Here is a 12,616-nt window from a genome sequence, read left to right as displayed (position 1 = left end):
GGCTTTCTTTCATCCTAGTCTATTGTGGTTGTTTGTCCAAGGGTGTGTGGAAGGTTGGGGGTTGACTGTTTTTGTAAGTGTGAAATCACATTCTAGTAATTCAGACTCTGCAACAACAATGCAACCACTTTAGAGCAAAGATAAATATATATATATATAGCTAGGTACAGTAATTCAGAGGTCAGTAAATGCTGTGCTTCTACTCAGAGTGCCATTCATTACATTTTTTAAAACCAATAAAATGAGGAAGAGTGAGAGTAATTTATTATTTCAACACTGGCTTAAACATTCCTTCCAGTCAAGTGACTGAGATTTATGTTGTCTCAGGAGGACATGTTCGTGATGTTGCTGAGACAGAAATCATTGATGGTCTAACACAGTTAGGTAATGCTTATCTGAGATACTGATGAGCACCCTTTTTTTGTCTTGCACTGTACTCTTTCATAATTACTACCATGCAGAGATGAAAAGAAAATCTGAAATCTGCCATAAAGCTGTACATTTTACTTCATGTACCTTACCTAGGGCTTCATCTTTCTTGAGAAAAGGAATCAATGAAACACTGACAGAAAGAACAGGAATTTTCAAATTGATTGAAAGTTTTACCAAGTTCATATCCAGCAAACTCAACAAAAACAGCCTAATAAACTATGGGAATCCACCTCACAGTCTGCCACTGCCTGAAATACATTCACAGATTCATACATAGGACTTTCTCTCTTCTTCGGGTCAAAATTATCTACTTCTATTCATAGATTTTTGTCACTACAATTTGTCTTGAAATATAACCAACTAACATTGCAGCATGCTAAATTTCATCACAAAGACCGAAAGTTTCTTTAATGCAGGACAGGAGATCCTGATGGCTGCTCATTTTCTGGGGAACTCATGTCAAATGGTAAGAATAACTTTGAGTAAAATTCTGAATGTCCAATATCTTTTGAAAACATCTGATAAAAAGCACAGGCTTTAGCGTGCTTCATACCAACACTATAAATAGTCAGAGTCCTGTAAGAGAATATAATCCAGTGGCTAGCATAAGCTAAAGTTGTCTTTACTCTTATCATTACCACTTTTAGATATATCGAAGCTTGAAACACTAGTAAACACCATTTTCCTCTGGAAAACTCTTTACTATTCATTTTCTTAAGATTTTGTAATCACATCCTAAGCTTAGAGCCCAAGTAATTTCTGACGTCAAAGTTATGATTGCAGATACTCAGGAAATTCCCAAAGACAGAGAACTTTTTTGAAAGCAGTGAATGGTTCAAACCAGTTTGTGCCATGCTGTGTGCTTAAAATGAAGTTCCCAAAGTTTGAAGCATGTATCGCTTCAAGATAAAAATATAATTTTGCTAATAATGGCCACTAAGTAATATTCTGAAAGAAATAAACACTTGAAAAATTTTGAATTCACTGAGTTTTCCACTTGCTAGTAATGAAAGCTCTTTATTTTCATAATTCCTTGCCTAATATCACAACATAAATGGTATTCTTAAGACTTCTTCCAATTCCAAAGTAAGAAGAACTTCCTCTCCTATTATGCAAATGCTCCACTGATTCCAGGCATGATGGTACGGGAAATGCCAGCATTATAAATGAACCACTACTACAAAATAGATAACTGAATAAATAAAAATCCTTTAGCATCTATTTTTGTCTCAAGACAAATAAGCATATTTATTCTTACATTTTAATGAGTAACTTGTAATACAAATCTTACTCACATAAATATACTTCTCAAAATATTTTTTTAAACGACATGAGTTTTCCCCAGAATTTAGGGGGAAAAAAACTCTCTCCAGAACTATAGTAAACAAAGAGCAAAGCATTTCTAATGTTAAGACACAGTAATGGGACTCAGAGTAGCCAGGCTGTATTTCATTGTGTTTATTTAACAAACAAAGGTTTACTAAGAAAGTAAACTTACATGATGCCTCACCAGTCTACTTTTAGATGTCAAGGTACAAAAGCAAAAGTTCAGGAATTCTCTTTCTGCTAGTACCTTCTCAAACTATAGCAGGCATTTCATACATTTTAATTGCAGGCTTGGGTTTGATCCCATATCTCATCCTCACAGCACCTGTTACTATAACTAGTTTCCTAAACAAGACAACATCTACATTTCATCTACTGAATAAAAGGGAGCTTACTAATGAGGATGGACAAAATCAAGATCTGAGAAATCAGTCCAATTGCAGAGACTGCAGGAATCCAGATGGTCCTACCCTGCCCTAACTTTAAACTTTAGCACACTCCCAGGCAGATCTCCTCTAGACAACCTGAGCTATAAGCAATGGGGACAAAAACAGTGAAGACAGAAGAAATGCCTCCTCAGAGCCAAGGATATGTCTTTGACCTTCTCTCATTTAGATATGGAGATGTAACATGTAAGAACATAGAAAAGAAGAACAAGTCTCATGGTCTTGTCTATTTTCTGATGTCCTTTTTTCTGCAAACCAACACAGATCTGAAAATACTCCAGAGATAAAATATTTGCAAAGTTTTTCTGCTTGTTTCAAATACAGAATTTGGAACTCTGCATTTGTCACATTGGCTGTAGTATTTAGAGATCTGAGTCCTCCTAAAATTATCAGTACCACGTTCAAGTAAAATAACAATTTGTTTCCTTTCAATGTGATGGCTTAATTACTTCCTGTGCTTATGGCCTCTGCTAAAGTTTCTATGGAAATGATGAGTTCCTGACTCTTTTGGAAAATGACCTCTGTGGCAGGTACTAATTATTTTCTTTTAGAAAAGAAAGTTGAAATAATTGGACTGACTTTAGATTTAAAAATGTAAAAATTAGCTATCAGATCTTTAGTGAGGAATAATACAGTCTTCAGAGTCACAGTTCAACAAAACTAATTGCAGTACCTTTCAAATATTTTGAGAGTAAACATTTAATTAATTCAACACTATCAACTCTCAAAGACATTTTCCAACCTGGACAGTACTTAAATAATTTGAGTGTATGCAGTTAATTAGAAAATACATATTTTTTAACACAACAGAAACACAACTGACTCTCTCTCTATATATATATATATATATAGTAAAAATCCCTCATTCCTCTTGCACAGAAATCTTCATGCTAGCCCATATGCTACCATAAAATTCCTTTGAATTTCTGTGTGGCATTAATGACAAATGGTGTTTATGACACCTGTGTAAAATAGAAGACACATGCTTGGTGTCCCTCCAGGGTGGAGATGGCTGTATAGGTGGGAGGAGGTACTGGGAACGGCACATTTCTATTGGCAGATGTCTGGAGTGCTTCTGTTGCACCCAGCACCTGGCACTGTAACCTTCCCTTTGGCATAAGTCACCCAGTATAATGAAGAAACAATTTTATCCACAAATAGAAGAGGCAAGAGAAGGAAGTTAGAATCCCCCATTGTAGCCTAGGGATACCACTGGGGGTCAGAAGGTGGGAGACAGCTGTGCCCATGCTGGATGGCAGAAGCCCCACTCAGATCTCCATACCCCAAAAGGGACATAACTGGAGGACAAAGACACCACCTGCAGCTGGGCTGCATGTGATAGGCTATTTCTTCCTTTTGAAACTTTCTGCATTTGTTTATTCTGTCACCAACAAGGAAAATCCCCCAAAATATAGAAAGGAAACCAGTATTCTCAACCCTCATCAAGAAGTCTATTCTTCATCACAGTTTTGCCCCCAGAAGATCGCTCTGCTCTGTCTGATCATCCTTTTAAGAAAGAAATAGTGTGGCAGAACAAATGGTTTGTGTTCTGTTCACATGGCTGTCTGGGGAATAAAAAGTTCATCACAGCGTAAATCAGCATCAGAACTTAATTCTAGCAGAAAAGCAGCTTGCAATACCTACCTGCCTCCTCAGCTCCTGCTTGGAAACAATAATCACGTTTGGAGGGTCCCCAACAGCTGTGGCAGCCCCCCCAATATTTGTGAAGATTACTTCTGCAATCAGGACATGCCTTGGATCAAGATTTAGTACTTCACAAAGCCTGCAGTGTAAAGAAAATGAAATAAACATCTTACCCTATGATCAAATTCCCTTAAATCTTAAAATCTATAGAATTTACAAAACAAAGTTCTTCCAATGGAAAAACTGCAAGATGTTAAAATTAATATGTGTGTGTGTTTATGTGTGTGTGCATGACTGAACTTTTAGTTATATAAGCATTCCAGTAATTATAGAGCTATCAATGTAAAATATGCATATATTTTACATTTATAATGCAATAGTCAGTGGCAATGAAATTGATGTGCTTTAAAAAGCATTTGATTAGAAGCATTCTAATCCATTCCACAAATTGGACTCTACAGAAAGTTGCATTTCAAATTTAAAACAACATCCTCATTATATCCTTCCTAAGCCATGATCCCCAGGTGACACCAACATATGGGCAACCACAGGCTCTGCACTCATCCTCAGTTGTTGATTGTCATGTGGGGAGCAGAAGCAGAGGAAAGGATAACTATCAGCCATGATTCATATATCAGAGACCTCTTTTGAGCCTAGGTTTACCTAGTTCTTTCTTTTCCCATTTTTCCCCCTTCCCTAAAGGCTGAAGGTGCAAGGCCAGGGTGATTTGGGAACATATATCCTGGATACCCACTCCTGACCACAGTGCACCAGTCAGAGTAAAACCCTGAAAATAAAAGAGAAAATCCACTCTGCTTTTTAAGGATCTGTGCTTATATTATTGCCCCTTTCAACTTAATATAGGGTATGGAAAAGCCTGGGCAGTGAGCTCATCCTCAGGATCTCATTCCTTTCAGCACTGCCAGTCATTTCCCTGAAGGAAGAATTGAGCTTTATGGCTCTAAGTCTATATTATTAAAACCTATATTTCAAAGAGAAAAGTGTAGCACAGAAGCTTAACTTAACACACTTACTCTGTCACCAGGAGTATCAATTTCAAAACTGGAAAAAGCACTGTCAGCCAATACAAATGTCAGTAGACAAAAAGTCCAGAATGAAATAACTGTACAAAAACATATTTATTTCCCCTAACAGTGTAAAATTATGCAATTGAAATGTGCTATACAGTAGAGCTAGCCCATTTGTACCAGTTGGGGCACAATACCATGACCACAACTTGTATGCTGAACTTCCTCGCTCCTTTATTTCCAGTGTTTCTAAAGTTAACTTTCTTTTAGTGTTTGTGTTTGTTTTTCTGTTGTTAGTGAGGGTTTTCTTTAACAAGTCCAGTGGTAACTTGAAGAACTAATCTCAGACATACTCTAAGAAAGGCCAGTCCTGAAGTACAGCACAATCTCAGTATGTTAACTGTACCAGTGGATTAAACTTTCTCAGTCAACTTAGCCCAGTTATATAGCTTCACGTGTAAATAACTACAGCATTTCTCAGTTCCCAGAAACAAAGCATTTTTAAAATAAACAATAGCTGATAATGTTAGCTATTATTTTTTATCAGTTTGCTGCAAAATGAAGAGAGAAACTAGCGTCGTGTTTTACATCTTATTAATGACAGTCTAAATCTTCATGTGCACAGAATGAGTAGCATTTTCTGCAGGCTTTATTTCCATGGCAATGGCAGCACAGCGCGATGGATCAAAGCTTTAGACTGAAGACAATGGCAGTGAGATAAGAACAAAAATAAATGACCCCTATCATGAAGTTTCAGAAATAGGCAATTGTTGGCCTAGAAGAGAGAAAAATTTATTTTTGCCATGATAATTATTTGCAGCCTCTTTGCTGTTACAAATGCATTTGGCATAAAATAGAATAAATGCTAGAAGTAGCTTTGCATGTGAAAAGTAGCTCATGATGCACTGACATCTGGCTTTCAATTCATTCCCGATTGCATTTAATACAAAAATATCCTGCAACAGAGATAAATAAAACTTAGTGTTTAATATTTACTTACTGTTATAGGTAAAATCATTAATTGGAGTAAAGCAAAGTGATCTCTTCAAAATATAACCAGACAGAAAACAAATGGAGCTTCCATTTACCAACTGTTTCCCAATCCAGAATAAATTGTACTTGCAATTTTATGTTGTTGTTGTTTTTTCTGGTTGTTGGATTTTTTTACTGTTTTATACTACCTCATAAAACAGGATGAAACAGGGCTTACAAGAGATGAGCCTAGGGGAACAGTGCTTGAGCTGGGGGTGAGGCAGATGACTCGGCTGAAGTGTATGTACACCAATGCACGCAGCTTGGTCAACAAGCAGGAGGAGCTGGAAGCAACTGTGCATCTGACAAACCATGACCTAGTTGCTATTACCGACCCATGGTGGGACCACTGCCATGACTGGAGTGCTGTGATGGATGGTTACAAGCTCTTCAGAAGGGATAGAGGAGGAAGGAAGGGTGGTGGTGTATATTAAAGAGAGTTTTGATGTTGAAGAGCTTGAGGTTGGGAATAATAAAGTTCAGTGTCTGTGGGTAAGGGTCAGGAGGAAGACCTGCAGGGGTAACATCTTGGGGTAGGGTCTGTTATAGACTGCCTAATCAGGATGAAGAGATGGATGAGGCCCCGTACTCAGCACTGGTGAGGCCACATCTCGAGTATCGTGTCCAGTTTTGGGATCCTCAATACAAGAAAGACATTGACGCTCTGGAACATGTCCAGAGGAGGGCAGCTAAACTGGTGAGGGGTCTGGAGCACAAGCCTTATGAACTTCAGGGAGCTGGGATTGTTTAGCCTGGAGAAGAAGAGGCTCAGAGGAGACCTCATTGCACCCTACAACTTCCTGAAGGGAGGTTGTGATGAGGAGGCGATTGGCCTCTTCTCCCAGGCAACAAACAGGACCCAAGGAAATGGCCACAAGTTGTACCAGAGGAGGTTTAGATTAGACATAAGAAGGAACTTTTTCTCTCAGAGAGTGGTCAGGCACTGGAATGGCTGCCCAGGGTGGTGGTGGGGTCTCCGTCCCTGGCAGTGTTCAAGCAGCATCTGGATGAGGAGCTACAAGATATGGTTTAGTGGCTTGTGGTAGCAAGGTAATGGGAGGATGGTTTGACTAGATAATCTTGTAGGTCCTTTCCAACCTTGTGATTCTGTGATTCTATGACTCTATAAAATGGGAGCATATCCTAATAAAATTCTGTGTACTTTAATGTGATAATAACTGCAAGCATTACATCACTCGGGATTATCTCAAAAAGACCTAGATTTTCAGAAACTAAACTGGGTTAACTGGACACAGGTTAAATTCACGCTCAGCAGTACCTATAATTTCACACTCATAAAATGTACTTGCAAATCTTTTGCTACTAATTTACATAATTCTGAAATAATTAAATTACTATTCCAAATATCTAATCTTAAATCATGAAATTAGTCTGCAACTGTACCAATGTCATAATCACCAGTAGGGAGAAAATTCAGCTTCATATTCAGAAGAATATGAAGAAGACTTTTACTTGAAATCTGGAAGTATTTCAACCAGTACTAGAAGGATTAAAACATCATTAAAACATAAATTACTAGACAAAATTGTATATAACCAGTAAAGAATAAGGCAGCTCTAATTAAAAATATTCTCCCTGCTCACAAGATAAAAAATTTTCATCTGCAAGGGAGTAGTGGTACAATATGTTATTGCATTTCAGATACAGAGACAAACCAGTGATTATCTGCCAAGGCATCTGCCAGCACAACAGGCTTCAGATATATATTTACCACCAGCACTAAAGGAAAATGGCAGCTCATCACTTTGAAAACATCAGCTCTTTACACTACTAAAGTAGGCATACTAGAAGTTTTGATTTCCATTTATATCACCAAGAAAATTCCAAACAAGCGTGTTTGCACATACATTTCCTACTGATTGCTGGCTGTAAAACACTATGTCCAAAACAATAACAATAAAGTACCTTATGGTTACTGGAGTAAAGAGCAACATTGTGGTAACGTTGTCCAAAAATGCAGAAAGAATTGCAGCAATAAGGCACAGAAGTGTAATCATGGCCCACACCTTGCCTCTAGAGAATCGATAAGCCTAATAAAAACAAAGAGCAACATAATTAAAGGACTGGAATATTCCATCTGACTTTAGAAAAAAATGACAAATAACCTCACCAAAGGTGAAACAACAGTGAGCCAGAGAAGTTCATGAAACCTCCAGCAGTGCCCTCTTCATTATTAATTAATTTAGCAGTAAAACAATTCTTGGAAGTGTGTGAATATGTCCACCATGTGGAGGAATAAACAAATATGAAAAGACACCGTGCTCAACTGCCAGACACAAACTGGGTCTGTGGTAGGAGTAGGGCTGAGTTCCCACTTTCTGCCTTTTGGGCTGAGGGGATTAGTATGGATCAGCCATCCCATCATCTCCACACACTGGGACACCCTTCCCATCCTCAGAGCAGCACTGCCAAGGCTATACAACTTGGGCACCTATTTTCCCACATTGTCTTTAGGTGTTCTTTGCTCAAAGCAGTCTTTTTTATTGCTTCTGTTTTATTTCTTTCCACAGTTCTCAAGAAAATTAAGTTTTGCAGCAGGTGAAGGAGTTCCTCAATATAGGTAATACTTGCGTTACAGCCAATCCATCAGAATTACCCTTTTCATGTAATCTTTGGTTCTACTGCTGTGCAAAGGTCTGTGATCATTTATCACCTGTGATTGTAAAACTAATGATTGTTCCCATATTTCCTCTCTCCTACTGCCAGAGATAAAGATTTCAGCTACAGTCTTGGGAAAGTTAGTGGGATAATTCAGCTCTGTATCATTTACATATCTGTGTTCCCTACTGGGGGCCTTTGTCTTTCTCCAGTAAAAACTTAATTGCCTTAAAGGATTCCTTTCATTCCTGAGAGATTTTTTTTTAAATTACAAGATGAACACTGTAATCTGTAGTGTGATAGATATAAACTGCTCAAAGAAAGTTTCTGTTACACCAAGCCCTATCGCAGAAGATCTTACTAAATAGTAACTTGATTGATTTAATAATTAAGAGTACCAAAACAAACCTACCTTTACTGCACAGTAATCAAAGAATCCAGTCTCTGAAAATATAGCCACCAAAACCATCTACCAAATAAAAATGAAGAGAAAAAATAATAATAGCTTGCAAATGATTATTACACAAAAACAATGTGATGTACTTTGTGTCCCTAAAAAATGTCTTTTGTATTTGACAAAGTTTTGAGAATCTAACCACCATCATATCAGGATATCCAGTACAGCTGTCAGATAACTCAGATGTCATCACATGGTAAAATTTTGTTCTCAATATAAAAACTCTTTACATTTGTCTGGTTTAAAGGCATCATACTTGAAAGACTCAAAGTATCTTCTCTATGTCATTAACCAAGATAATCCCATAACTGTGGGTTTTCAGCAGTAATGCACTACAGAGTACAGAAGGCACTTCTGCACTTTCCCACATTTCTGGGAGTTTGCCAGTCCATTTTATGGGCTTTTTTGCTTTCTTTTTCTGTGGGCATGACAGGAGGGTGGGGAGCAATGTCAAGAAATTAAAAAAAGCTCAGATTGCAGCAATTTTGTCTGCATACACTGTGTATTTCATGTTAGAGTTAAATCACACTTCTGACCATAAATAGCACTGGACAAAAGTGTCCAGTAAATAATGTATTATTATAATCTGATCAAATATTCATCCTCCATTTCAGGTTTTCTCGTTTTGTTCTAAACACAGCACTGAAGCAAGAAAAGATAAATGATAATACTTGGCACTTAAAGAGGTTGAGGTCTTTCTTATTGTAAACTTCAGTGATGTTTTCAGTGTGTTATCATGATTTTGCAGATTAAAAAAAAAAAAAAGACAAGAAAAGAAAAAAAAAGAAAAGAAAAGAAAAGAAAAGAAAAGAAAAGAAAAGAAAAGAAAAGAAAAGAAAAGAAAAGAAAAGAAAAGAAAAGAAAAGAAAAGAAAAGAAAAAAGAAAACCTGAAAAGAATCAAAATTCTCAAAGATTCTTTCAGAGGTCTGCTCATAATCCTTTTGGTAAATACCATAAGGGATAAATTTTCATCAGAACATGGCTTAGTAGCAAAATTATTTAAAAAATAAATAAAATAAATAAATAAACAAAACAAAACAACAAAAAAAGAAACATCTAGATACTGAATGTGAGAATTTCGACACATTTAGAGCAAGAGATACATTTTAATTACCATTCCAAACAGTAGCGCCAGTGTCTCATAGTCAATCCACTCTACCACTTTGACCATACTTGGCCTCTGCAATCAAAAAATACAATTACCATGGAGCAGCTAACTTGTGATTAGCTATAAAACATAATCTACATCTAATTAATGAGTCATTTAAATAAGTCACTAGTGAAATTAACAAGCATCCCTTAAAGGCACACCAAAAAACTTTTCTATTATTCTATTACTACTTTTACTTCTACTACTAATAATTCATACTACTTCAACATCCTAAGTGAATCATTATCAAAAGTCTACATTAATCTCATGGTTTATTTATCTATTTGCTTTTTATATACCATTACAGAAATAAATGATAGCAGAATTATATGGTATAACTCGCTTTTTTTCCTGAGAGAACAAAAGCATATAGCTTTACCTGCAAACAAGCTGTGGGGAGTTTAAGAAAACAGAACCTGATTGGTATATTAATACTACTGAAAATAACAGTGTTAAAGTCTGAATTAAACTGAAAATATCTGCACTCAGCTCCCTACAAATAGGAACAAAATGCATCAACTGAGTTTTTTCTCCTCTCCCTGTCCATACCCTAAGTTGTTTCCCCATGATGTTTTCTCAACCTAATATCTTCCCCACCATCTCACTCTCTTTAAAAAGACTACTGTGCCCATTCCCAACATAACACCGTCTGAAATTTTTTATATCACAGACAGAAACAACATGAGCACTTACAGTTCAATAACATACCTCCCCTATAGCAGCTAACGCAGCTAAAGCTGCCAAAGAGCCCAGCATCGCTGCAAGAGTCCTGTGAACAATCTGCAAGAAAGGGTAAGAAGCAATCAAAGAATCCTTTTAACATCTCCCTGTTACTGAAAGAATAAAATTTGCTATAGTTGATCCTTTTTATTCTTTTTTCTTTCCTCCTTTCTTTTTTCTTTTTTTTTTTTCTTTATTTTACCCCATTCCTCACTCAGAAGAAAAAAAAAAAAAACACCTGAGGAGGGAGTAGTTGATTACTTTCTCACTGTGGGATCAAGAAAAGAGGTTTGAGCATGAGTTTCTTCTATTTTCCATCCAGTCACCTGAGAAGGAAAGGAATTCATCATCCCAGCTTAAGGATAAAAATACTGGGCAACCCAGACTGAGCTAGTCTTCCTGCTTTCCCTTCACAGCCCATAGCAAGAAGCCATGCCCAAGTCCACTTGGTAATCTGGGGTACAAACATCTCACAAGCTTGTGTACTTGTGTTTTCACACATACATGCAGAGCAGCCTTCCTTCATACAGTGGCTTTCTATATCAGCATTTTCTCTACAAAAATCTTTCACTTCAAGAAGGACATACATACACTTTGTACTTCATACATATATCCTTTTAACACTTCAACAGTTCATACAAACTTTTGTCCATGGCTATGTATTCAATAAATAAATTGCACTTAAAATTTTCAAGGAGAAAGTATGAAAGAAGACATGCCCTGAAAAAAATTGCTTTTTCTCCAAGTGCACATTTGTAATTGTTTAATCCACCATGTCTGGAAGATCATAGATTATGTAAAATAAGTCAATTAAAGTTAGAATGTAATTAATGAAATTTGCACTACAAAAGACCAAATCTAATCAACAGCATTTACTATTAATGTGTTTAAATTTTCAGACATAAGTCAGAATTATGACAGTCCAGAAATATTTCTTTACTGTTAATTACACGAGAAATATTTTGCTGATAAGAAACAGTACAGTGAGGTCATCTCAAGGCTCTCCCTCCTACTCGTATAAAAGGAAAAAGGAGACATTTGGCTTTGATTTTTTTCCTTGAATTTAATTTTTTATAGTAATGATAAACAACAAAGCAACTTGGCCGCTTTATAAAATAAACAATAAACAATTTAATTGGCTAATTTTAGGATTCAGCTGAAAAACCTGTCAAATCTTCAAAATGCACGGGAGAATATTTTGGTCACAGTAGCAAAGGAAGGTTTCTATGTCCTAGTTGTATTAAAGTACATAGCACACATTATATATCCAACAAGCTTCCACAGAAGTGTTTGGTAACTCATGATTATATCATGATTTCTAGGTTCATAGTCTTGATATGAATATACCTCTGTGGCCTTTATGAGACTACAATATTGATAAAAATACAATGAATTCAATACATTCAACATTTCATGTGCCTGGCAATGGCATATTGCAATTAGGCCATACAGTTGTCTGCAACAAAAGATGTGAAATGAAGGTATTAACAAGGGAAGATCAACTCCTTACCAGGACAAAGTGAACAGTGAGATATTGGGCAATCCTCTGTATTCCTCAGACTGGAGGCTTTCTCTTCATCTAATCATCACTCTCACCAATTAGCTCTTTTACATTTCTCAGAAAAAAATGGCATGGATTTTCCAATATTTGATTGGTCTTAGATATTTTATATTGTTACTTTTGATAGATTCGCATAAGGCCTTTGTACTCTTAATTGACTATACTTGGTTGACTACATTTTATGTTTCCACACGTTTGCT

General features: G+C 36.5%; 1 protein-coding gene across 1 annotated transcript in view; it reads right to left on the bottom strand.

Annotated features, from left to right (window-relative positions):
- OCA2 (OCA2 melanosomal transmembrane protein) overlaps positions 1 to 12,616 on the bottom strand; it is a 165,436-nt gene that overhangs the window by 81,116 nt on the left and 71,704 nt on the right. Inside the window, exons 10-14 of the mRNA XM_015851083.2 lie at positions 10,844 to 10,915; positions 10,100 to 10,165; positions 8,940 to 8,996; positions 7,835 to 7,959; positions 3,849 to 3,987 (exon numbers count right to left, since the gene is read on the bottom strand). Coding sequence (XP_015706569.1) covers positions 3,849 to 3,987; positions 7,835 to 7,959; positions 8,940 to 8,996; positions 10,100 to 10,165; positions 10,844 to 10,915 — 459 coding nt within the window. The remainder of the gene's footprint in view (positions 1 to 3,848; positions 3,988 to 7,834; positions 7,960 to 8,939; positions 8,997 to 10,099; positions 10,166 to 10,843; positions 10,916 to 12,616) is intronic.

The sequence above is a fragment of the Coturnix japonica genome, chromosome 1, assembly GCF_001577835.2.
Source record: "Coturnix japonica isolate 7356 chromosome 1, Coturnix japonica 2.1, whole genome shotgun sequence".
Taxonomy (NCBI): Eukaryota; Metazoa; Chordata; class Aves; order Galliformes; family Phasianidae; genus Coturnix; species Coturnix japonica.
The sequence above is the reverse complement of the archived record's forward strand: the minus strand, read 5'-3'. Positions and strand labels throughout refer to the sequence as shown.